This window comes from Dicentrarchus labrax, unplaced genomic scaffold (genome assembly GCF_905237075.1).
Source record: "Dicentrarchus labrax unplaced genomic scaffold, dlabrax2021, whole genome shotgun sequence".
Lineage (NCBI taxonomy): Eukaryota > Metazoa > Chordata > Actinopteri > Moronidae > Dicentrarchus > Dicentrarchus labrax.
Window position 1 is genome coordinate 22569032 of NW_026136704.1, and position 23295 is coordinate 22592326.

At 38.3% G+C, this 23295-nt stretch overlaps 4 protein-coding genes and 1 long non-coding RNA gene across 11 annotated transcripts in view; 2 read left to right on the plus strand and 3 right to left on the minus strand.

The window, feature by feature from the left end:
* The window catches only part of LOC127362522 (uncharacterized), an 87506-nt gene extending 83333 nt beyond the window's left edge, over nucleotides 1–4173 (minus strand). The window contains exon 1 of the long non-coding RNA XR_007884472.1: nucleotides 4162–4173. This is a non-coding gene — a long non-coding RNA (uncharacterized LOC127362522). The remainder of the gene's footprint in view (nucleotides 1–4161) is intronic.
* LOC127362515 (extracellular calcium-sensing receptor-like) lies at nucleotides 51–4686 on the plus strand. Its single transcript, XM_051398301.1, has 6 exons — nucleotides 51–1302; nucleotides 1430–1700; nucleotides 1831–2640; nucleotides 2826–3056; nucleotides 3169–3292; nucleotides 3435–4686. The coding sequence occupies exons 1-6, from the start codon at nucleotides 1097–1099 to the stop codon at nucleotides 4346–4348; spliced, it is 2556 nt and encodes an 851-aa protein (XP_051254261.1). The 5' UTR covers nucleotides 51–1096; the 3' UTR covers nucleotides 4349–4686.
* Nucleotides 4687–5035: 349 nt separating this feature from the next.
* On the plus strand, nucleotides 5036–17319 carry LOC127362499 (extracellular calcium-sensing receptor-like). Of its 6 annotated transcripts, XM_051398280.1 has the most exons (7): nucleotides 5036–6482; nucleotides 6595–6880; nucleotides 6998–7192; nucleotides 7688–7822; nucleotides 7927–8148; nucleotides 9126–9249; nucleotides 9478–10964. In XM_051398280.1, exons 1-7 carry the CDS (start codon nucleotides 6274–6276, stop codon nucleotides 10416–10418), a joined length of 2112 nt encoding a protein of 703 aa, XP_051254240.1. In that variant the 5' UTR covers nucleotides 5036–6273; the 3' UTR covers nucleotides 10419–10964. The 6 variants fall into 6 exon arrangements, with proteins under 6 accessions (XP_051254240.1, XP_051254243.1, XP_051254242.1 ...); XM_051398283.1 differs by lacking the exon at nucleotides 9478–10964 and adding an exon at nucleotides 17230–17319 and having other exon boundaries at nucleotides 6998–7822; XM_051398282.1 differs by lacking the exon at nucleotides 9478–10964 and adding an exon at nucleotides 11607–11704 and having other exon boundaries at nucleotides 6998–7822.
* Nucleotides 11456–16610, minus strand: LOC127362494 (extracellular calcium-sensing receptor-like). Its single transcript, XM_051398271.1, has 8 exons — nucleotides 16294–16610; nucleotides 15831–16149; nucleotides 15012–15299; nucleotides 13731–14282; nucleotides 13399–13620; nucleotides 12650–12773; nucleotides 12067–12539; nucleotides 11456–11984 (listed from the first exon to the last, which is right to left on the minus strand). The coding sequence occupies exons 1-8, from the start codon at nucleotides 16515–16517 to the stop codon at nucleotides 11562–11564; spliced, it is 2625 nt and encodes an 874-aa protein (XP_051254231.1). The 5' UTR covers nucleotides 16518–16610; the 3' UTR covers nucleotides 11456–11561.
* On the minus strand, nucleotides 17069–22244 carry LOC127362493 (extracellular calcium-sensing receptor-like). Of its 2 annotated transcripts, none has more exons than XM_051398270.1 (8): nucleotides 21939–22244; nucleotides 21473–21791; nucleotides 20620–20907; nucleotides 19412–19963; nucleotides 19163–19300; nucleotides 18272–18395; nucleotides 17689–18161; nucleotides 17069–17607 (listed from the first exon to the last, which is right to left on the minus strand). In XM_051398270.1, exons 1-8 carry the CDS (start codon nucleotides 22160–22162, stop codon nucleotides 17185–17187), a joined length of 2541 nt encoding a protein of 846 aa, XP_051254230.1. In that variant the 5' UTR covers nucleotides 22163–22244; the 3' UTR covers nucleotides 17069–17184. The 2 variants fall into 2 exon arrangements, with proteins under 2 accessions (XP_051254230.1, XP_051254229.1); XM_051398269.1 differs by having other exon boundaries at nucleotides 19079–19300.
* Nucleotides 22245–23295: the final 1051 nt, after the last annotated feature.

The following is a 23295-nucleotide window of genomic DNA, read 5'->3' on the forward strand; positions in this document are numbered from 1 at the left end:
GGGGCATGGAGCATGACACGGGGATACATGCATTAGAGAAGAAAATATGAATAATAGAAATAATAAAAAGAAGACAATGAGTAAAGGTTGGATTTCCTGAAATAGAAGTTTCAGCTGTTACATAGTATAAGTGCATTCAACCATGTGGATACAACCCAAAAATTGCAAGAACTGGTTGAAAACCTGCACTGACTCCTGGGTGAGTAATGGACACATGGTCCTGATGTTGAGCAGAATTAACTTGCAGGAGTGGGCTGTCATAGCAGTGTTGGTGGGAAAGGAGTGTTGGTCAGCTAGTGTCACATCCAGGTTATCTGCAGTTGAGGCTAGGAACACCACAGAGTTTTCAGTAGGAATGGAGAAGTCCTGACCTGATATGCCTTATCTGGAAGAAAGGAAAAGCTCGGCCTTATTGAAGTTGAGTTTCTGGTGGTGTGCATTCTCTCCATAACTTATAAATCATGATGATTAAAATACCTATGTTGTTGCATCAATTAACATATTGTTCTTTCATTAAAGGTCCAGTGTGTAACATTAAGGAGGATTGATTAGCAGAAATGGAATATAATTTTCATAGATATGTTTTTTAATGCATTTATAACCTGAAAATGTGTTTTTGTTGTCTCATAATGAGTCATTTTTATCTACAGAGGTCCTCTTCTATGGAAACTGCCATGTTGAACCACCATGTTTCTACAGTAGCCCGGAACGGAAAAACTAAACACTGACTCTAGATAAGACCTTCACGTTTTTTGTGACCTCTCATTTTTTCTACACTGGTCCTTTAAATCATGAATGCTGTATTGTTCATTCTTGTACATTCCTGAAGTAGTCCATGAATTAATTCATTATTCTTCAAGCATGAAGACATGTATTAACCAAACTGGTTATATCAAATTAAAAAAAGAGTCACCCCACAACCTACCTTGAAGTCAATCATCACCTTTCACCGTCATCTTTTTTTCTTTAAAGTGCAGTGATGTGTGAATTTGAGATTTCCAGCTCACATTGGCTGATTGATGTTTCTCTTACGCTAGAAAAGCTATAAAGGTCAGCTCCCAGGTCAGAATTACCTCAGTGAAGGAGAGGGTGGCTCATGATGGGTTGGATCACTATTATCTTATTCACTCTGCTGGCAATGTCAAAGTCAGAAAACCAAACGTGCAAAGTGATCGGGCAAACAGGGTTTAGGGAATTTTCAAAAGAAGGTGATCTTATTATAGGAGGAGTATTCTCTTTGAGTCGTACACGGATACTGATAGATAATGGTTACCAGGCATTTCCATATTCATACTGCAAAATGTAAGTGACTGTGCTTAAAATATGTAAAAAAATTTATGCAATGTTAAAGTAAAATTGCATGTTTTATATGCATTGCAAAATGATAATGTGTAAGTTTGTCAGTAATGTGTCAACACTTTGTATGCAGGTGGAATGACAGGGAATTGAAGTTTGCCCGGACAGTGATTTTTACTGTGGATGAGATCAACAGAGATACTAAGCTCCTTCCCGGAGCGAGTCTGGGCTATAGGCTGTACAATGGCTGTGGGGAAGAAAATGTCATACGAGCAGCCGTAGAAGCTATAAATGGAGAGGATTCAAAGGGCTGCAGTGGTCAGGTCCAGGCTCTTTTAGGCCATTCATCTTCTGGTCTGAGTAAAGATATAAACATCATACTAAGCCCACTATCCATTCCACAGGTAAGAATAAATGATAGGGAAATAACTGCAAACTGTCCAATTTTCATTGTCCTAGCTGTGTATTTATTTCCATCTTTATGAAATATATACACATATCATATTTACCTGTTTTTTTTTTTTTTCTTTCAAGGTTAGCCATTTTTCAACCTGTGCTTGTTTGAGTGACAAAAGACTATATCCCACGTTCTTCAGAACTGTGCCAAGTGACTACTTCCAAATCCTCGGTCTGGTGCAGCTTATGAAATTCTTTGACTGGCGCTGGGTGGGGATTATTTACTCTGAAGAACTGTACTCAGAGGAAGGAACAGCTGAATTCACTAAGGAAGCAATGAAAGAGGGCATCTGTATTGAATACAAATTATCTTTTTCTGAGACATCTCAAATGCTCTCAAAATTTGATGCTATTGTAGAGACAATAAGGGAATCCTCGTCAAAGGTGGTCCTGTTGTTTACGTCTTTGTCTTACATTAAATCATTCCTGTCAGATATGGAGAATTATAATATAACTGGAAAGCAGTGGGTTGGCAGTGAGTCTTGGATCACACAATCAGACCTGGCTTCTGTTGAGAGAAAGGGCATTTTACAGGGGGCAATGGGATTTGCTCTTCCTCAGGCATCCATACCAGGTCTTGGTGAATTCTTACTCAGTTTGAAACCTTCCGATGAACCACAGAGTGAAATAGTTAAAGCTATCTGGGAGAAGTTCTTTGACTGCAGCTTCTCTCCATCAAATACCTCTGCTATGTGCACTGGCACAGAGGATCTCACGACAGTCTCTAGTGACTACACAGATGTGACACATTTCAGGGCTGAGAATAATGTGTACAAAGCTGTGTACTTGGTGGCATATGCCCTTCATGCACTATTGCAATGTAAAAATGGCTCAAATCCCACCACTGGAAAGCCCTGTGTGAACAAGAATGAAGTTCAGCCTAAGTTAGTAAGTTCTGGTAAATTTATTCGCCATTATATACTTATTTAGTAGTCAGTGTTTCTATTGTTTGCGGTTAATGCAAAAAATAAAATGTTACATATTTATTTAGGGTTTGAATACTAAATGTTTTAATGGTTTCTCTTTTGCTGAAGTTGTATGTATGCTGAAATGTGGTTATGGTCTCTCTGTAGGTGTTGGAACATATAAAGTATGTGAACTTCACAACACAGAATGGCGCCAAGGTTTTCTTTGATGAAAATGGAGACTCAGTGGCCCAGTATGACTTAGTTAACTGGCAGATGAAAGAAGATGGCTCTGTTCAGATTGTAAATATCGGTCAATATGATACCTCTTTTCCAGAGGGGAAAAAATTCAAACTAAAAGACAACACCAACATAGTTTGGGGAGGAAACAGTAATAAGGTAAAGTAAATGGAAGATTGCATGTGTAACCATGACGAGACTAGAGGAGCTGAATGACTTTACTCCATAGGAACTTCCTAAACTTTTTGAATTTTTTACATTTTGTAATCAGGTGCCAAGGTCTGTCTGCAGAGAACCTTGTTCACCGGGGACTCGTAAGGCCATTAACAAGTTAAAGCCTGTGTGCTGTTTTGACTGCATTAAGTGCCCTGAGGGGACAATAAGTAATCAGACAAGTGAGTAAAGATTTCAAAATTAAATGTATGCATGTGCATTGTAGTAAAAATAAATAATAAATTGATATATGATATATGAATCAAAAAGTTTTTTTTGCATTAAGTTGTATTTCTGTATTACTTTACTTTTTTTTTTTTACAGATTCTCCAGACTGTTGGATCTGTCCACCTGAATTCTGGCCAAATGAAAAGAAAGATCAGTGTCTTCCAAAACCTGTTGAATACCTTTCCTACAAAGAGATCATGGGGGCACTTTTAACTGGATTTGGTTGTGTTGGTGTGTTTTTATCTCTTTTGACATCAATCATTTTTTTGACTCATAGAGAGACTCCCATTGTAAAAGCCAACAACTCTGAGTTGAGCTTCTTGCTGCTATTCTCATTAAAACTGTGTTTCCTGTGTTCTTTGACCTTCATCGGCCGCCCCTCTGAGTGGTCCTGCATGCTGCGTCACACAGCATTTGGGATCACCTTTGTCCTCTGTATCTCTTGTGTTCTCGGAAAAACTATAGTGGTTTTAATGGCCTTCAGAGCCACACTCCCCGGCAGTAATGTCATGAAATGGTTTGGTCCTACTCAGCAGAGGCTCAGTGTTTTGACTTTCACCCTCATTCAAGTTTTGATTTGTATACTTTGGCTGACAATCAACCCTCCATTCCCAAAGATGAACATGTCATACTATAAAGAAAAGATAATCTTAGAGTGTGCCCTGGGTTCAGCTATTGGATTTTGGGCTGTGTTGAGTTATATTGGACTTCTTGCTGTATTATGTTTTATACTCGCTTTTCTTGCTAGGAAGCTGCCAGACAGCTTTAATGAAGCCAAACTGATCACGTTCAGCATGCTGATATTCTGTGCAGTCTGGATCACTTTTATCCCAGCATATGTCAGCTCTCCTGGGAAGTTCACTGTGGCTGTGGAGATATTTGCTATTCTGGCCTCCAGTTTTGGTTTGCTGGTCTGTATTTTTTTCCCAAAATGCTATATTATTATCTTCAGGCCAGAGCAGAACTCAAAAAAACATTTGATGGGGAAAATACCAGTAAGAACTTTGTGATCTCTAATTCAGAACTGTCCTCCAAAACAAATTAAGACCACTCGTTTTGTTTTGTTGTCACATGTGACAACAAATAAACCAACTTTATTGCAAAGTTGCATTTTTTCCCTGGTAATAGTTTTTTTTTTTTTTCTTACCCAGATCAAGTGTCTAAGGACAGAGGGTGTTGAATGTTGTATAAATTGGAAAGCCCCCTGAGGCAAATTGTGATTTGGGCTATATAAATAAAACTTGACTTGACACAGTTTGACAGATAATGCAGAAACGCTACAGCTGTTGTAACTAATGACCCTTGAACTTGTTGTGATTTGTTGAATAAATTATTTCATTTTATTTCATTATTAGATTTAGAGTTTATGTATTATCGATGACATTTAACCAAAATGTTGAAAAAAATGAAGATAACTTAAGAAAATGTGAAAACTCATGGTTTGCTGTATAATCTAAAATTGCCCTTAATGTCAAACATTTGAAGACTTAAATGGTTATAAGACCACAGTCAACAAAACCAAGTTTTTTGTTTTTTTGTCAACATATACGCATTGACGTCATGACATTTTTTATTATATTAAATAAAAATAAAAGTAGATTCAAGTTGCAGGTGTCACAGTGACTGTATCTAGGACTGTAAAGCAATGCACCTGTTTCAGTACAGTTCCTTCAAATTGATTCAGTGATCTGGAAAGCTCTGTTTTGCCATCACTGCTGTGCACACATACAGGCAGCTCAAGGAATATGTTACGGTAGTTCTGTGTTCAACTCTTCATGTGCAGACATTATTGACTTTTATTTACTGAACAGTATTAATTTACCATTTCTCATATCCACTTTAATTACAGTGTCTTAAATTCCTGTGTTGTTGTTTTTTATTTAGAAGATATAACAATCACAACACAAGAGAGTGACACCATACAAATGTAATATAAAGCTTCGATACTGCATGCAAAAGTAGACACAAAAGACACAAAAGAAAACAATGCACATTCAGAAAATATTTGTCAAACACTGACCTCTGACCAAGTAGATAGCTAATCATACTTTATGATCATGGGAGGGGCACATATGGCCATTGTTTTGCTGGAATTAACACTCAACCCTGCCTGTTCCCATACTGAACTGACTAAAGATTCCTCTGGGGGATACTAAAGACCACCTGTCACCTCATCTGTTACCACAAAGACATCTCAATCTCAACCAGTTAACCTAAAATTCACTATTCACACAATATCCTTTCCCAGTCCTGAGATTGCTTATGACCTATGGGTCAAAACATAGAACACAATACATACAAGTTTAGATTTGGCTATGGTTGGGGCATGTCTCAACTCATTTTCAGGTGGTGTTGAATTGTCCCTAAATACAAGTACATTGTCATTTTAAAGTACCAGTAGGAGGACCTCTAGAGGTGCAGTTGCAGACTGCAACCATCGAAGTAGCTCAGTGTGTAGGACAAACCATAGTGGCCACAAAACTTCTGAAAGGCCCCATCTAGAGCCAGTGTTTGTTTTTTTATGTTCTGGGTTACTCTTACTGGACCTTTAAACCCTCATAATGTTACGACTATACAGTCTATGCAGAGCTTTCAGGTTTGTGTGTCTTTTCTGCAAAAAGTAGCCTTATGGAGACATCAGTTTCTTTTTTGGATTCGGTGTGGATGTTTGAGCATTGTTGTGTTTCAGTCATGAAGCACCTTTTTATTAGCTGCAGAAAACTCTTGAGGCGTGTAGTTTAAATATACTAACTGACAGAAGGACAAAAGCCACAGAATCTCAGGTTTGAAAATGGTTTACAGCAAAGAGTTTGTTCAAACAGGGAAGCACATTACCTAATCCATAACCAACTCCCACCCACCCACATCTACCTGCATCTGACGCAGTTGTTATAAGAGATCTCTCTCATCTCTTCAAAAAAAATTCCAAGCAATCATGCCTGAGCTGCAGAGAGCTACTACCTTATCACTGTTTATTCTGTACCTGAACACAGTTTCTGGCTGTGAACTGTTTGGTAGGTTTAACATGCCAAGTTTGTTCAAGCAGGGAGACATAATGATTGGGGGGATTTTCCCAGTTTTTAACAAAGATGTAAGTGTCACTTCTACATTCGAGAGCAACCCACCTGGAGTGAAATGTGCACGGTAATATATCTTTTCCATACTTCATGCTTTTATACAACTTGTCATTGTATGTACATGTATAATAGCAGCTTTGTAATCTTTCAACCTATTTCAATCATTAAAACCTTTTTAGATTTGACCTGCGAGCTTTTCGGTGGGCCCAAGTGATGTTATTTGCAATTAAAGAAATCAACAATGATCTTGCTCTCCTGCCAAACATATCTCTTGGCTATAGGATCCTTAACTCTTGTTCATCTCCAACAAATACTTTACGTGCTGCACTAACACTGGCTAGTAGACCAGAGGAGATAGAGTTGACTTCCCCTTGTCCTCCAGCTATATCTGCCCTCATAGCAGAGGCAGGATCATCTCAGTCTTTAGCTGTGGCTGGAACTCTTGGACCATTTCAAGTGCCAATAGTAAGAAATCAAATGAGACATTTTATTGCTCTTTTATTGTTCTGTGATATGTAAAGCTTATAGTGCTTGTTTTGAGGCATGGTTTTTTTTAGACTTTGTTTGGTGTTCTTTTTATAGGTAAGTTACTTCTCAACATGTGCCTGCCTGAGTGACAGAGCTAAATATCCCACATTTTTTCGAACAATCCCCAGCGACTATTTCCAGGCAAAAGCTTTGGCAGCATTAGTCAAACATTTTGGCTGGCAGTGGATTGGGGCCATACAGTCAGACAATGACTACGGTCGGAATGGGATCCTGGCTTTTACTGAAGAGGTTAGAAAGCTTGGGGTTTGTATTGAATTTGTCGGGACAGTTTTACGTACGTACACTATGGATAAAATTCTGGATGTTGTGGAAATGATTAAGTATTCAACTGCCAAAGTCATTCTTGCTTTTGTTCCAGAGGGTGACTTTTACCCTTTGATGAAAGAGGTTGTGAAACAGAATATTACAGGAATTCAGTGGATTGCCAGTGAGGCCTGGATAACAGCAAGTCAACCTTCCACCCCTGAAATCTACCAAGCTTTTGGTGGAGCCTTAGGCTTTGTGGTGCAGAAGATGGCAATTCCAAATCTAAAACAATTTCTTACAAGTATTAGCCCATATGCAGATCCAAATGCAGCCTTTGTGAGGGATTTCTGGGAAATTATAGTGGGCTGTAGACCGGTTTCACCTGGGGAAGACACAGGTACTGAGGCAATAAATGAAATATGCACAGGCAATGAGACATTAATGAATTCCCAGGATGTGTTCTTCAATGTCACACAGCTCAGAGTGTCCTATAATGTGTATAAAGCAGTTTATGCTATAGCACATGCCCTGCATCAGCTGGTATACTGCCAACCAGTTGGAGAAAAAACAGTGAGGCCATGTTTGAATATATCTGAAATTCAGCCCAAACAGGTGAGAAATAGTAAAAGAAAATCCCCAATGAAACAATGAATGTATCTGTAAAGTTATCATGGCAATATAAATTCCTATCTAACAAATAATCATTCATTTTGCAGGTCACTGATCATCTACAAAGGGTGAATTTTAGGAATCAGTTTGGGGATGATGTGTTTTTTGATGTCAATGGTGATCCTCCGGCTTCTTATGATATTATAAACTGGCAGCTGATAGATGGGCAGGTACAGCATGTCACACTGGGTCATTTTGCCTCTGCTGCTAACGGTGATCATAAGCTCAGCATCAAGGAGGAAGACATTGTATGGAGGACAGGGAAAATGGTAATCATGAAGACTTTTTAGATACAATAAACTTATAGTATTTGAATAGGGATGCACAATATTCAATATGCCGATATTTTCCAGCTCATTTTGGCACATATTTTTTCAACCTGATTAAAGAGAACATCAAGTCTTTCCTGGAGTAGAATTGACATAATATTATCCCTAATCTTATCATGAGTAGGGTTGGCTTGGATGATGCTCTCCCTGAGACAATCATGACAACAACCAGGGCATATTTGATTTGATTTCACAGATTGCAATAGAAGTAGATACATGTCTGTGTACAGGGATCCTGTTAGTGTATTTTACAGCTCTTCTGCAATTAAAGCCAACTGAAAGAATATAGACATATTGTAATCTTTTTCACACAGTTTAATAAGTGGGTCTAAATTAGTAGGCTATATGCTTTACAGACTGCTGCTTAAGCTCAATGATATATCAACTGAACAAATTAATTCAAAAAAGGACAATAGCTTGCTACTCAGGAAAGGTCAAATCTGAAAAATACATGCAACATGTTGTGTAGCTCAATAAAGTCCACCAGTCTTGACATCTTCAACAAAGGAAAACAGCTGACTGTCCAGAGCAATACACTCTGCTGACATATGTTTTTTGCTGGTGGCTGTTTTTCTTTGTTCGTCACAGATTCAGTGTAATGATCAGGATGACAGACCTTAAGATGCTTGATTAAATATGTAGTACCTAAAGGAATGACCAACACTGAGCAATGATTGCAAATAGAAACTTTATCATTCCTTTCGGAAACTTTAAAATACCCCCACTTCTTACACTCACACACGTCATCTATGGCTCGCATATAGCCTAGTTAATGGCATAATTTAAGCCCTCTCTTATCGGCCGTTACCAGTGTCTTTCTGATATTATTGTGCATCCCTAATTTTTAACATGTTTTTGTCTTTTGCTGAAACATATCAACTGAATATAGCAATACTAATATTACATTGTTTTCTCAGGTTCCGACATCGGTGTGCTCCAATGTTTGTCCAATAGGAACCAGAAAAGCTCAAATAAAGGGAAGACCCACCTGCTGTTTTGACTGTATCCCATGTACTGATGGAACTATAGCCAACTCAACAGGTATCCATTATAAACAAACTTGTAAGCAAATATACATCATATATCATAGTACGTATTTAGTCTTTGCATAATATATTTCAAAATATTATTGTTATTGTTATTGTTACTGTTCCGTTTTCTCGCTTTAAATGCATTGCATTTTTTTGCTTACATATCGTTGAACTTTCTGCAAATGTAACATACATGTCAACTCAAGTCCAGTCAGTTTTATCACAAATTTGCCTCAAGGGGCAGGCACTGAACTGATTCTCTCAACAGGTGCAGCCGACTGCACACCCTGTCCACAGGAATACTGGTCCAATGAAAGGAAAGACGAGTGCATTCCTAGAACCACCGAGTTCCTGACATATCATGAGCCGATGGGAATAGCTCTCACAGTTGTATCCCTGCTAGGGGCTTCCCTGTCGTTAGCCACAATGATGATTTTCATCCACTACAGAGAAACTCCTGTAATAAAGGCCAGCAACTCTGAGCTGAGCTGTTTCCTGTTATTTTCTCTTTTTTTGTGTTTTCTCTGTCCCCTCACGTTCATCGGCAAACCCACTGTCTGGACATGCATGCTGCGCCACACAGCTTTTGGTGTGACATTTGCACTTTGTATTTCCTGTGTCCTGGGAAAAACTATTGTTGTTGTTACAGCTTTTAAAGCCACACTTCCTGGAAGCAAAGTTGCAGGAAAGTTTGGTCCTGCACAGCAAAGGATCATAGTATGCTCCTGCACATTGATTCAGATAATAATATGTGTGTTGTGGCTTAAATTAAACCCACCGTTCCCAGACATGGTTTTCAAATACAGCAATATGAAGATAGTGTTGGAATGTAACACAGGCTCTGAGGCTGCTTTCTATGCAGTACTGGGGTACATAGGGCTCCTTGCTATAATATGTTTGGTCCTGGCCTTTCTAGCAAGAAAGTTGCCTGATAACTTTAATGAAGCCAAGTTTATCACATTCAGCATGCTGATATTCTGTGCTGTCTGGATTACTTTCATTCCAGCATATGTCAGCTCTCCTGGGAAGTTCACTGTAGCTGTGGAAATATTTGCAATATTGTCTTCAGCATTTGGCCTATTACTTAGCATTTTTGCACCTAAGTGTTATATAATATTGATCAAGCCAGAGAAAAATACTAAGAAACATGTAATGGGAAAAACTGTAAACAAATCATGATATTTCCTTTATTTTAAAAGATAATGCTGCTGTGACTTTAATTTTCTATATAATTTACTGTAGAAACAGTAATAAAGCAAGATGTTGTAGCATTTATATAATATAGAGTTACATCTACAAGTCAGTTATTTGATTTATAAATCTTCTATTCATGATATTACATTAAAGATACACATGTTGTGTAGGAGAAACCCATGGATGAAAATTATTTCTTGATATATTTTAATTAACATGCCTCATAACATGATTTTCGTGCTGTGAAAAACTAAGTTGTAAAATATATAATGCATTTAACCTCTATACAAATCATTAATAATTTACCATTTAGTACTATTTAGTAGTACAGATACAACATTATTCCATTTGGTGATCTTATAATGTTTGTGTTTTATTTCCCAACATAGCTAATTAATAAAACTGTTCTCTCTTCACTTGAATACATTTTGGGAAAAAAAATAATTCTATATCAACAATTTCCCAATCAACCAAAAGACCCTGTAAATAACATTTATCATAAAAAAATAAAAAATAAAAAATAAAAATATATGTCTCTGTCTCTGGATCTTTACTATTTTGTTTTTATTATTTACTGTATTTAATCCACTTTAAACTTAGAATAATACATACAGCGTTTTAACCATGGATGGGCTACATCAGCAGAGTTTTTTTCGAGATTAGACAGGCCTTATTCCTTATGAGTGGGTTGCAGCGTGCTTAACTTTCTCCTTCATGGATAATATCTGTTTCACTTCACTTAATATTCTACAGTTGGCGATATGATATACTGAAGAAAGCTATATACAATAGCAGCAGATTATTATAATAAATTTTTCACAACTTTTGTTTCTTACAATAGTTTATTCTTCAGGTCCCCAGGGACCCCAGTGGGTAGTCCTTGTATGTTAACTATATTATTAGGAATTGACTGTGTACAGTTTCAACTATTTTGTTGTAACATACTATTAATAGTTGCAGCATTTTCAAGTGAGAAATGTGTAAGCTAGCATTGGGGCAAAAGTATTTCAATAATGTTTGACTTGTTGCATTTTCAGCATGAATCTTTAATATGACAACTCAACAAGATATTTAATTAAATGGCTTCCATGTACATTCTTTATCAAGACATGTAATGTACTGTCATTTTCATTTTTGCATCATGTTTTTTTTACTGTTTTTTTCTGGTTTCAGAATTATGATATAGCACTTTGGAGCAAAAATGCAAAAAAGGAGACCAAAAGCTGATGCTAAAATAGCAAAAATATGGACAGCCACTGTGTATTTCCCAGCTGAGCTCACATAAACTGGGATAAAAGTAATCCATACTGCAAAGAATATCAGCATGCTGAATGTGATGAACTTTGCCTCGTTGAAATTATCTGGCAACTTCCGAGCCAAAAATGCCATTAGGAAGCATGTGCAAGCCAGGATGCCGATGTATCCAAGAACACACCAGAAGCCAACCGCTGAACCAGTAGCACACTCAATGATGATGGTAGCACTGTGGTAATCTGTGTTGTTGTTGGCATGAGGTGGACTGGTGAGCAGCCAGACAAGACAGATTATTACCTGAGGAGAGGGAAAAACAGCTTGCTCATTTAAACATATTCATTAAAAAAAATTTAAGTTGACTTATGGAAAGTGTTCCTACCTGGACAGCTGTTCCTAAAAGTGCACTAGCTCTCTGCTGGTTGGGTCCAAACCACTTCATGACATTACTTCCTGGCAGTGTGGACCTAAAGGCCATCAGGACCACAGCTGTCTTGGCCAGGAGGCATGAAATGCAAAGGGAAAAACTGATGCCAAATGCTGGGTACCTGATGCGGCAAAGCCAGTCTGAAGGCTCACCAATGAACAACAGGCCGACAAGAAAACAGACAGCAAGAAAAACCAAGAGAAGGAAGCTCAATTCCATGTTGTTGGCCCGAACCAGTGGAGTGTCTTTGCATGTAAAGAATATGGCGAGAATGGAGAGGGAAATACAAGCTCCAAGGATGGATACAACACACAGCACAATACCCATTAACTCATGGTAAGACAGGAACTCAATAGTCTTTGGGGTGCAGAGATCTCTGGCTTTATTGGGCCATGTGTCCTTCGAGCAGCGGGAGCATTCTAAAGAATCTGGAGATGGACAGAGAAGATAATTGTTTAGTTTAGAGAGGCTGTACAAGCAGCTCAGTTTATATTTGGCTAACAGAAGAAAGGGTGATAAAAGACATAACATAACACACCAGTCTTATTACTAACTTCTCCCTCAGCACAGGGGACACAGTCGAAACAGCAGATGGGTTCCCCTTTTCTCCTGGCGATGCGAAAACCTGGAGGACAACTTTCGCTGCATACAGACCGGGAAGCCTGAGAGGCACAGTTCAGCCACTCAGAAACACACTGATTTCATCAATATTCACCAAACCACTCTGGGTTTTTTTTCTATCTCTGGTTTCTACAGACTATGCTTCAGAATTAGACTAAAAGTATGCAAACCAAACTCAGCATGATCAGTGAAACCTGTGTTACAACTAAAACAGAATTCTGTTGACTACCAATTATTGTGATGATTAAATAAAATAAAAATAAAATTTTGAGGGAGTAATAGTGTAACAGTTTTGTAATCATGATTAGATTAAGAATTAATTATTTTGACCTCAGAGGATCAACAGATAACTGATGCATATGCCTGTGTAAGTTATGCCATCATTGTTAACATGTGTGTATATATATATATATTTTCTTGTAAACATAAGTCCTGCATTTTTAGAGCTGTAATCTGTTCCCAGTTTTGGGTAGTTAATGGGGTTTATGTTGGCAACATTCATATGTAGTTGATGTAAGATATTTGAATATGACATTTTATTTTGCTTTTATAACAATAAAGTATGTTTCACACGAATGGAAAAAACTTAGCTGATGTGTTGATCAACAGTACATAGAACAGTGTGAGAGGTGAACATGATCTCAAGCCTGTTTGCAGAAAACACACCTGCTTCCCAACAGGCCACTGAATCACTGAGTCATTTATGACCAGGCTGCGTCCAGCAGGCGATGAGGCATCATAGAAACCTACTTTTTCCAAATGTAGTGAGCCGTCAGGCCTCCTTTGCCAGTTCAAGAGATCATAATAAGCAATGGGGTCACCGTTTTGATCGAAGCTGACTTTCTCCCCGAGTGCAGAAAAATTAGCACGTTTCATGTAATACATTAGCTGAGGGAGGGAGAAAAACAGGTGGTTTTTAAAAACTATGGTGGACTTGACTTTTTTCTCACTGTTTAGGTTTTTCTTAAAAAATATATTAAACCTACAATTAGTCTCACCTGCCAAGATTTAAAATTCTTTAGGTCTGCACAGGTGCCATTAAGGAAAGGCCCCTTTCTGACACTGCAGTTAGCCATATCATGCAATGCATGGGCCACCAGATACACTGCTTTGTAGACATTATAAGACACTCTTAGCTGTGTCACATCAGAATAAGGAGAGTAAATATCACTTAAGTCCTCTGTCCCTTTGCATGGCAATCTGTCGATGTAGTTGTTATCTCCGTGAGACAGGCTGTTCACTGACCCATTCAGTCGACAGTTAAACGTCTCTTCCCAAAATTCTGCCAAGAAAGCTGATTCATGAATATTGGATGGTCTGAGATTAGTGAGGTGTTGTTGAAGGCCTGGAATCACATCAGCTCTTTGGATGGCAAATCCCAGTGTTCCTGTCAGGAGATCTCCAAACTTTTCCCAGAGTGATTTGGCAGTGGCCCAAGCCTCACTGGCGATCCACTGAAGACCGGTTATATTCCGACGTTGGATCTCTCTCAGAATAACATTCATCTCTGACTCAAGACAGAAGTTAATGATAACCTTTGAGGATGCCATCTAAACAGTAAAAATGTAGAATAGTTAATATTTAATTGAGGTAAAAAAGGTTTTAAAAACTTTAATGAAGGGATAGTGTGTTGGGCCTCCTCTACTTTATATGAAATTTGATTCTCATTCAGGCACCTATAATAATATATATAATAATACCTTGAAATACAGCATAGTGCATACTAATGAAATGTATATTAACAAGACACATGTACGGGGTATGTTAATTTTTCAGGACAGAATTTGTAGTGGTGCAATACTAAGCTTTGTGAGCATAAATTCTGTATTAAAGACATAACAAATTTTAATCGTATTGTAAAAATTTTGCCCTTTTTTAATGTAAAATATTTGCATGCATTTTCTTTATAAATTGAAGTATTCTGGGATGTCTGTGATTTGAGATGTATGTACAGAATTAATACAATGCAATAAACAAAACAATTAACTATTTTAATGATTGTGCTGTAAATATTCAGAATTGTTGGTACCATTTCTCATTCTTTTGTTAGACTTATGGAAGACACAAAGACCACTTTAATGAAAATGTATTAACTGCGAGGCTAACATAAATGTACAAATAAAAATAATGTCTTATTCCCTTCTGTTCAGTATCACAATGCAACACTTCAAATACTGACCTTAAATGACTGTGGAGTTTAAACAACCTATTTTATTTATTGCAGGTGTTTGTTGTCTACCTGCAGTATGTATGAAAATGTCATATTGACCATTAGGTACCTGAATTACATCCAGAAGCTCATCTAGAGCCTGTTGACTCAGAAGTACAGGGTAGACATGAATGTAGGCAGCACACACACCATACTGCACTGACTCCTCCAGGAAGAGTTGGATGGCAAAGCGAGCATAATCAGATTCCACCCCAATGACTCCCACCCAGGTCCAGCCAAAATAGCTAACCAGCTGGGCCAGGGCTTTTATCTGGAAGGCATCACTGGGCATGGTGCGCATGAATGTGGGGAACTCCCTTTGGTTACTCAGACAGCTGCAGGATGCGAAATAGCTCACCTGGTATAATAGCAAACAATAGTTAACCTTCTGCAATACTGTTGTCTTTGCAAGAATTCAGTGTAGCAACATTTTCCCTGCACTTGAAACAAAAAGGGAGTATGGAGTCTTGTGACTTAAATACTCAGTTGCAAAAATGGAAGATGAGTTCATTCTTTTTACACTATAAGCACAATACTGGTACATTTACAAACAAATCACTCTATAGTTTAAAGCCCAACCAACAACAACAAATATTTCATCTGGTGATTTGGTGATTTAGAATTTTTCAAATAGATCAAAGGATAAAGTGTTTCTTGATGGATTTAGAACAATCCTTCTTCTGAAGCCAAATAAACTTAAAAGACATTAACAAATTTAACAATCGAAAAAATGAACGATCACAAAGCTTCTGACTTTTTGGAGAAATGTCGTTTTCACAGGACACCAATGATTTTCAACTGTATGGCACCTCATTGATATGAAGCTGATTTAACATGGCAAAACATTATCACATTTAAGATTATTTAACTCTTAGTCATCTAGTCTCACCAGGGGGATATGGAAAGAACCCAGGCTTCTTTGCAGAGCCATAGACACCCCAGAGGCAGCACCTCCTATGATTACTGGGGAGACAGTCCTTTGTACAGCAGCACAACCTAAATTTGAATCACTTTCTGGACCTCTGGAGTCTCTCTCTGGCTGGCCGTTCACCAACAGCAAAGATGCTCTCAGAGATACCGGTATGTCATCACAGCTGTCACGAATGTGGAAACCCAGCTTGAGCTGTGGCAGGAGGTCACTGCGCTGGTTGATCTCTCCGATTGCAAAAGTCATGGTCTGCATCCAGCGCAAGGCACGAGAGCTGAAACTATGCAGAAGTGAAAAGCAGTTCATTATATACCACAAATATATACATATATTAAAATACCCTAAACACAAATCCAATAAAATGAAATTTACTCTGTACCACCTCAGCCAATTACAATCATATTTTACTATTTGAATCACTTACTATTTATAGATATAAGGTGTTGGTTTAGTTTTGTATGTTGGAAGAGAAGACACAAGGCTGTAGTGTAGAGGGAATAAACCCCCTATAACTACATCTCCATCTTCATACAGACTGTTTTTCTCCTCTTCAACCAAGAAAACACAGTTATTCAGAGCAGCAGCTGAGCCAGGTTTGCTCCAAATGAGAGACAGAAACACAAGAAGCTTTGTAGACGGTATTGCCATGGCTGGCCCAGGTTTTAGTAAAGCCCCAGCTCAGAAATGTTAAATATTTTAATAGTTGAATATACGAGAGTAGATTTCCTTTCTGGCCACACACAAAGGATTATGATATTTCAGGAAACAGCTGATTTATATACTCTAGTTAGCACACATAGAACTGAGGGCCTGCCCAGATCCAGTAGTCATGACATCATTGAAAATATCACCTTGTGATCCCTGGAATTATACTTTTTGTCACATCTCACAGGTGCTTTTTTATTATTATTATCAGTTTTTCACAACTTTGTCAATGTGTTCCTAATGGTATTGATGAAGACAGGCAGATTTCCTTATGTGCTCTGTTGACATAACTAAATACTGCTATAATGGTTGTTTCTTACAATAGTTCATTCTTCGGGTCCCCAGGGACCCCAGTAGGTAGTCCTTGTGTGTTAAATATATTGTTTGGAATCGACTGTGTACAGTTTTAAGTATTTCGTTGTAAAATACTATTAATAGTTGCAGCATGTGAAGTGATAAATGTGTTGGCTAGCAATGGGGCAACAGTATTTCAATAATGTTTGACTTTCAGCATGAATCTTTAATATGACAACTCAACAAGATATTCAATTACAATGGCTTTCATCTTTCATGTAAATTCTTTATCAACACATGTAATGTACTGTCATTTTCATCTTCTGATCATGTTTTTCTTGCTGTTTTTTTCTGGTTTCAGAATTATGATATAGCACTTTGGAGCAAAAATGCAAAAAAGGAGACCAAAAGCTGATGCTAAAATAGCAAAAATATGGACAGCCACTGTGTATTTCCCAGCTGAGCTCACATAAACTGGGATAAAAGTAATCCACACTGCAAAGAATATCAGCATGCTGAATGTGATGAACTTTGCCTCGTTGAAATTATCTGGCAACTTCCGAGCCAAAAATGCCATTAGGAAGCACATGCAAGCCAGGATGCCGATGTATCCAAGAACACACCAGAAGCCAACCGCTGAACCAGTAGCACACTCAATGATGATGGTAGCACTGTGGTAATCTGTGTTGTTGTTGGCATGAGGTGGACTGGTGAGCAGCCAGACAAGACAGATTATTACCTGAGTAGAAGGAAAAACAGGTTGTTCATTTAAACATATTCATTAAATATTTAAAAGTTGCCTTATGGAAAGTGATTCTACCTGGACAGCTGTTCCTAAAAGTGCACTAGCTCTCTGCTGGTTGGGTCCAAACCACTTCATGGCATTACTCCCTGGCAGTGTGGACCTAAAGGCCATCAGGACCACAGCTGTCTTGGCCAGGAGGCATGAAATGCAAAGGGAAAAACTGATGCCAAATGCTGGGTACCTGATGCGGCAAAGCCAGTCTGAAGGCTCACCAATGAACAACAGGCCGACAAGAAAACAGACAGCAAGAAAAACCAAGAGAAGGAAGCTCAATTCCATGTTGTTGGCCCGAACCAGTGGAGTGTCTTTGCATGTAAAGAATATGGCGAGAATGGAGAGGGAAATACAAGCTCCAAGGATGGATACAACACACAGCACAATACCCATTAACTCATGGTAAGACAGGAACTCAATAGTCTTTGGGATGCAGAGATCTCTGGCTTTATTGGGCCATGTGTCCTTCGAGCAGCGGGAGCATTCTAAAGAATCTGGAGATGGACAGAGAAGATAATTGTTTAGTTTAGAGAGGCCATACAAGCAGCTCAGTTTATATTTGGCTAACAGAAGAAAGGGTGATAAAAGACATAACATAACACACCAGTCTTATTACTAACTTCTCCCTCAGCACAGGGGACACAGTCGAAACAGCAGATGGGTTCCCCTTTTCTCCTGGCGATGCGAAAACCTGGAGGACAACTTTCGCTGCATACAGACCGGGAAGCCTGAGAGGCAAAGTTCAGCCACTCAGAAACACACTTATTTCATCAATATTCACCAAACCACTCTGTGTTTTTTTTCTATCTCTGGTTTCTACAGACTATGCTTCAGAATTAGACTAAAAGTTTGCAAACCAAACTCAGCATGATCAGTGAATCCTGTGTTACAACTACAACAGGATTCTGTTGACTACCAATTATTGTGATGATTAATTAAAATACAAATACAATTTTAAGAGAGTACTAGTGTAACAGTTTTGTAATAATGATTAGATAAAGAATTAATTATTTTGACACTAGAGGATCAACAGATAACTGATGCACATGCCTGTGTAAGTTATGCCATCATTGTTAAGATGTGTGTGTATATATATATATATATATATTTTTTTTTTTTTTTTTTTTTTTTTCTTTTTCTTGTAAACATAAGTCCTGCATTTTTAGAGCTGTAATCTGTTCCCAGTTTTGGGTAGTTAATGGGGTTTATGTTGGCAACATTCATATGTAGTTGATTTCAGATTGAGTAGGTTATATTTGAAGATGACATTTTATTTCGCTTATTTAACAACACAAACAAATTAAAGTATATTTCGCACGAATGGAAACAACTTAGCTGATGTGTTGATCAACAGTACATAGAACAGTGTGAGAGGTGAAAATGATCTCAAGCCTGTTTGCAGAAAACACACCTGCTTCCCAACAGGCCACTGAATCACTGAGTCATTTATGACCAGGCTGCTTCCAGCAGGCGATGAGGCATCATAGAAACCTACTTTTTCCAAATGTAGTGAGCCGTCAGGCCTCCTTTGCCAGTTCAAGAGATCATAATAAGCAATGGGGTCACCGTTCTGATCGAAGCTGACTTTCTCCCCGAGTGCAGAAAAATTTGCACGTTTCATGTAATAAATTAGCTGAGGGAGGGAGAAAAACAGGTGGTTTTTAAAAACTATGGTGGACTTGACTTTTTTCTCACTGTTTAGGTTTTTCTTAAAAAATTATATTAAACCTACAATTAGTCTCACCTGCCAAGGTTTAAAATTCTTTGGGTCTGCACAGGTGCCATTAAGGAAAGGCCCCTTTCTGACACTGCAGTTAGCCATATCATGCAATGCATGGGCCACCAGATACACTGCTTTGTAGACATTATAAGACACTCTTAGCTGTGTCACATCAGAATAAGGAGAGTAAACATCACTTAAGTCCTCTGTCCCTTTACATGGCAATCTGTCAATGTAGTTGTTATCTCCATGAGAGTGGCTGTTCACTGACCCATTCAATCGACATTTAAATGTCTCTTCCCAAAATTCTGCCAAGAAAGCTGATTCATAAATATTGTTTGGCCTGAGACTAGTGAGGTGTTGTTGAAGACCTGGAATCACATCAGCTCTTTGGATGGCAAATCCCAGTGTTCCTGTCAGGAGATCTCCAAACTTTTCCCAAAGTGATTTGGCAGTGGCCCAAGCCTCACTGGCGATCCACTGCAGACCGGTTATATTCCGGTGTCGGATCTCTTTCAGAATACCTTTCATCTCTGAGTCACTGCAGAAGTTGATGATAACCTTTGAGGATGCCATCTAAACATAAACATGTAGAATAGTTAATATTTAATTGACTTAAAACAGTTTTAAAAACTTTGATGAAGTGATGGTGTGTTGGGCCTCCTCTACTTTATATGAAATTTTATTCACATTCAGGCATCTATAATAATATATATTATTAACTTTGAAATACTGCATAGTGCGTACTAAGTAAATCTATATTAAGACAAATTTACAGGGATTGGTAATTTTTCAGGACATAATTTATAGTGTTGCAATACTAAACCTTCTGAGCTTAAATTCTGTATTAATAACAAAACAATTTTAAATTGTATTATTCTAAAAATGTAAACCCTCTAGTAAGTATTTGCATGCATTTTCTTTATACCTTGAATTATTTTGGGGTGTCTGTGATTAGATATGTAAATACAGAATTAATACAATGCAATGAGCAAAACAAATAATTTCCCATTTCTGATTATTTTTTTAGACTTATGAAAGAGACCAAAAGACCAATTTAATTCAAATGTGTTAATGGAAACTACGTCCTTTGCCTTTCTGTTCAGTATCACAATGGAACACTTCAAATACTGACCTCAAATGACTGTGGGGTTTAAACAACCTCCTTTATTTATTGCAGTTTGTTGTCTACCTGCAGTATGTATGAAAATGTCATATTGACCATTAGGTACCTGAATTACATCCAGAAGCTCATCTAGAGCCTGTTGACTCAGGACTACAGGGTAGAAATGAATGTAGGCAGCACACACACCATACTGCACTGACTCCTCCAGGAAGAGTTGGATGGCAAAGCGAGCATAATCAGATTCCAGACCAATGACTCCCACCCAGGTCCAGCCAAAATAGCTAACCAGCTGGGCCAGGGCTCTGACCTGGAAGGCATCACTAGGCATGGTGCGCATGAATGTGGGGAACTCCCTTTGGTTACTCAGACAGCTGCAGGATGCGAAATAGCTCACCTGGTATAATAGCAAACAATAGTTAACCTAATTATCATTAGTATTATAATTATAATATTTCACCAGACCATACTGTCGTCTTTGCAAGCATTCAGGGGAGCAGAGTTTTGCACTTGAAACAAAAAGGGAGTATGGAGTCTTGTGACTTAAATACTCAGTTGCAAAAATGGAAGATGATTTCATTCTTTTTATACTATAAGCACTGGTACATTTACAAACCAATCACTCTATAGTTTAAAGCCCAACTAACAACAACAAATATTTAATCTCTGTCTAGTGAAAACCATGTTGCAGAAAATTTGGTGATTTTGAATTTTTCAAATAGATCAAAGGATAAAGTGTTTCTTGATGGATTAAGAACATTCCTTCTTCTAAAGCCAAATAAACTATTTTTACAATCTGAAAAATTAATGATCAGAAAGCCTTTGACTTTTTGGAGAAACGTTGTTTCCTCAGGACACCAATGATTTTCAACTGTTTGGCACCTCATTGATATGAAGCTGGTTTTACATGGCAAAACATTACTACAGTTAAGATTATTTAGCTCTTAGTCAACTAGTCTCACCAGGGGCATATGGAAGGAACCCAGGCTTCTTTGCAGAGCCATAGACACCCCAGAGGCAGCACCTCCTATGATTACTGGGGAGACAGTCCTTTGTACAGCAGCACAACCTAAATTTGAATCACTTTCTGGACCTCTGGAGTCTCTCTCTGGCTGGCCGTTCACCAGCAGCAAAGATGCTCTCAGAGATACCGGTATGTCATCACAGCTGTCACGAATGTGGAAACCCAGCTTGAGCTGTGGCAGGAGGTCACTGCGCTGGTTGATCTCTCCGATTGCAAAAGTCATGGTCTGCATCCAGCGCAAGGCACGAGAATTGAAACTGTAAAGGAATAAAAAGCAGTTCATTATACACCAAAAATATATATAGTACATATTAAAATACCCTAAACACAAATCCAATCAAATTAAATTTACTTTGTACCGACTCAGCCAATTACAGTCGTATTTTTCTATTCGAATCACTTACTATTTATACATATTAGGTGTTGGTTTAGTTTTGTATGTTGGAAGAGAAGACACAGGGCTGTAGTGTAGAGGGAATAAACCCCCTATAACTACATCTCCATCTTCATACAGACTGTTTTTCTCCTCTTCCCCCAAGAAAACACAGTTATTCAGAGCAGCAGCTGAGCCAGATTTCCCCCAAATGAGAGACAGAAACACAAGAAGCTTTGCAGCCGGCATTGCCATGGCTGGCCCAGGTTTTAGTAAATCCCCTGCTCAATGATGGTAAATGTTTTAACAGCTGAATATACGAGAGCAGCTGCCCTTTCTGGCCACATACAAATGATTATGATATTTCAGGAAATAGCTAATTTATATACTCTAGTGGGCACACATAGAACTGAGGGCCTGCCCAGATGCAGTAGTCATGACATCACCTTGTGATCCAGGCTGAATATCTGAATATATTTAAATATATTGTTTTCTTACTGACTTATCATTTATTTGTCTGTCAGTATTCAACTTACATACAGTATATCGTTGTAATATTGAAATGAGATGAGAAAATTAAGACACACACTAAGTCACAGGGGGCTGTTTTGAGATTATGACATTGATTGTATATGTATTACATGTTTTGTTTATACTGTAATATTTTTTCAATCCAAGTCACATGGCTTTAGTCTTACACCTTGTCTACATTAGCCATGTAGCAAAAGCAGCACCCATGGTCACCTGTATTTTGGCAGTAATCAAAAGCCTAAAACAGATCTTTCAGGTTGCAGTTACCTATGCCTAGACAGCTGTATATATTACAACAAAAGCATAATTGTTCCATCAAACCTATGATTGAAACACTGTGCAGTGACCTTTTTTTGCATTTCCTTTTTCTCATTAGACAATTTCCACAGGGTTGTGGGAGTTCACATGTGTTATCTATCCATCTATCTATCTATAAAGCAAGAAATCTCTGTCTGTTTGTGTGTGTGTGTGTGTGTGTGTGTGGGCTCAAATATCTCTGCAGATCAGGATCAGACTGACCTGAGAGTTTCAACATGGCTGCTGTGTGGTTTAAGGGTGTGCAACGTCGGTTTGTTTGGACTACAAATATACCGTTGTTACGGCCCTGGCCGTATTATTAGTATTATGTTATGGTATTGGTTCCGTCTGTGGTGTGTGTTGGTGTTTTTTGTCCCTGTTCCTCTGCAGGAGTGTGCAGCCTGTCGATTGTAGATCTTTGACGGCAACCCGTAGGTCAGTGCTGACTGGTCCATGCTCGGCTGGTGGAGTGTCTCCTGCTGGTTGGTTCTCCCAGGGAGCCGCAACATCTGCCAGGGATTCAAAACGCCGCACCACACCAAAGCTCTCCGACAGAACCT

Excerpts from the sequence above, each read along its gene's own strand:
- LOC127362515 (XM_051398301.1), top strand. The coding sequence starts at position 1,097 with ATGATGGGTTGGATCACTATTATCTTATTCACTCTGCTGGCAATGTCA. Across the intron at positions 1,303-1,429 it reads CCATATTCATACTGCAAAAT|GTGGAATGACAGGGAATTGA; the intron begins GTAAGTGACTGT and ends CTTTGTATGCAG. Across the intron at positions 1,701-1,830 it reads GCCCACTATCCATTCCACAG|GTTAGCCATTTTTCAACCTG; the intron begins GTAAGAATAAAT and ends TTTTCTTTCAAG.
- LOC127362499 (XM_051398278.1), top strand. The coding sequence starts at position 6,274 with ATGCCTGAGCTGCAGAGAGCTACTACCTTATCACTGTTTATTCTGTAC. Across the intron at positions 6,881-6,997 it reads GACCATTTCAAGTGCCAATA|GTAAGTTACTTCTCAACATG; the intron begins GTAAGAAATCAA and ends TTCTTTTTATAG. Across the intron at positions 8,149-9,125 it reads TATGGAGGACAGGGAAAATG|GTTCCGACATCGGTGTGCTC; the intron begins GTAATCATGAAG and ends TTGTTTTCTCAG.
- LOC127362494 (XM_051398271.1), bottom strand. The coding sequence starts at position 16,517 with ATGGCAATACCGTCTACAAAGCTTCTTGTGTTTCTGTCTCTCATTTGG. Across the intron at positions 14,283-15,011 it reads AGCTTCTGGATGTAATTCAG|ATGGCATCCTCAAAGGTTAT; the intron begins GTACCTAATGGT and ends TTTACTGTTTAG. Across the intron at positions 12,774-13,398 it reads AGTGGCCTGTTGGGAAGCAG|GCTTCCCGGTCTGTATGCAG; the intron begins GTGTGTTTTCTG and ends TGTGCCTCTCAG.
- LOC127362493 (XM_051398269.1), bottom strand. The coding sequence starts at position 22,162 with ATGGCAATGCCGGCTGCAAAGCTTCTTGTGTTTCTGTCTCTCATTTGG. Across the intron at positions 21,792-21,938 it reads ACACCTAATATGTATAAATA|TTTCAATTCTCGTGCCTTGC; the intron begins GTAAGTGATTCG and ends ATTCCTTTACAG. Across the intron at positions 19,964-20,619 it reads AGCTTCTGGATGTAATTCAG|ATGGCATCCTCAAAGGTTAT; the intron begins GTACCTAATGGT and ends GTTTATGTTTAG.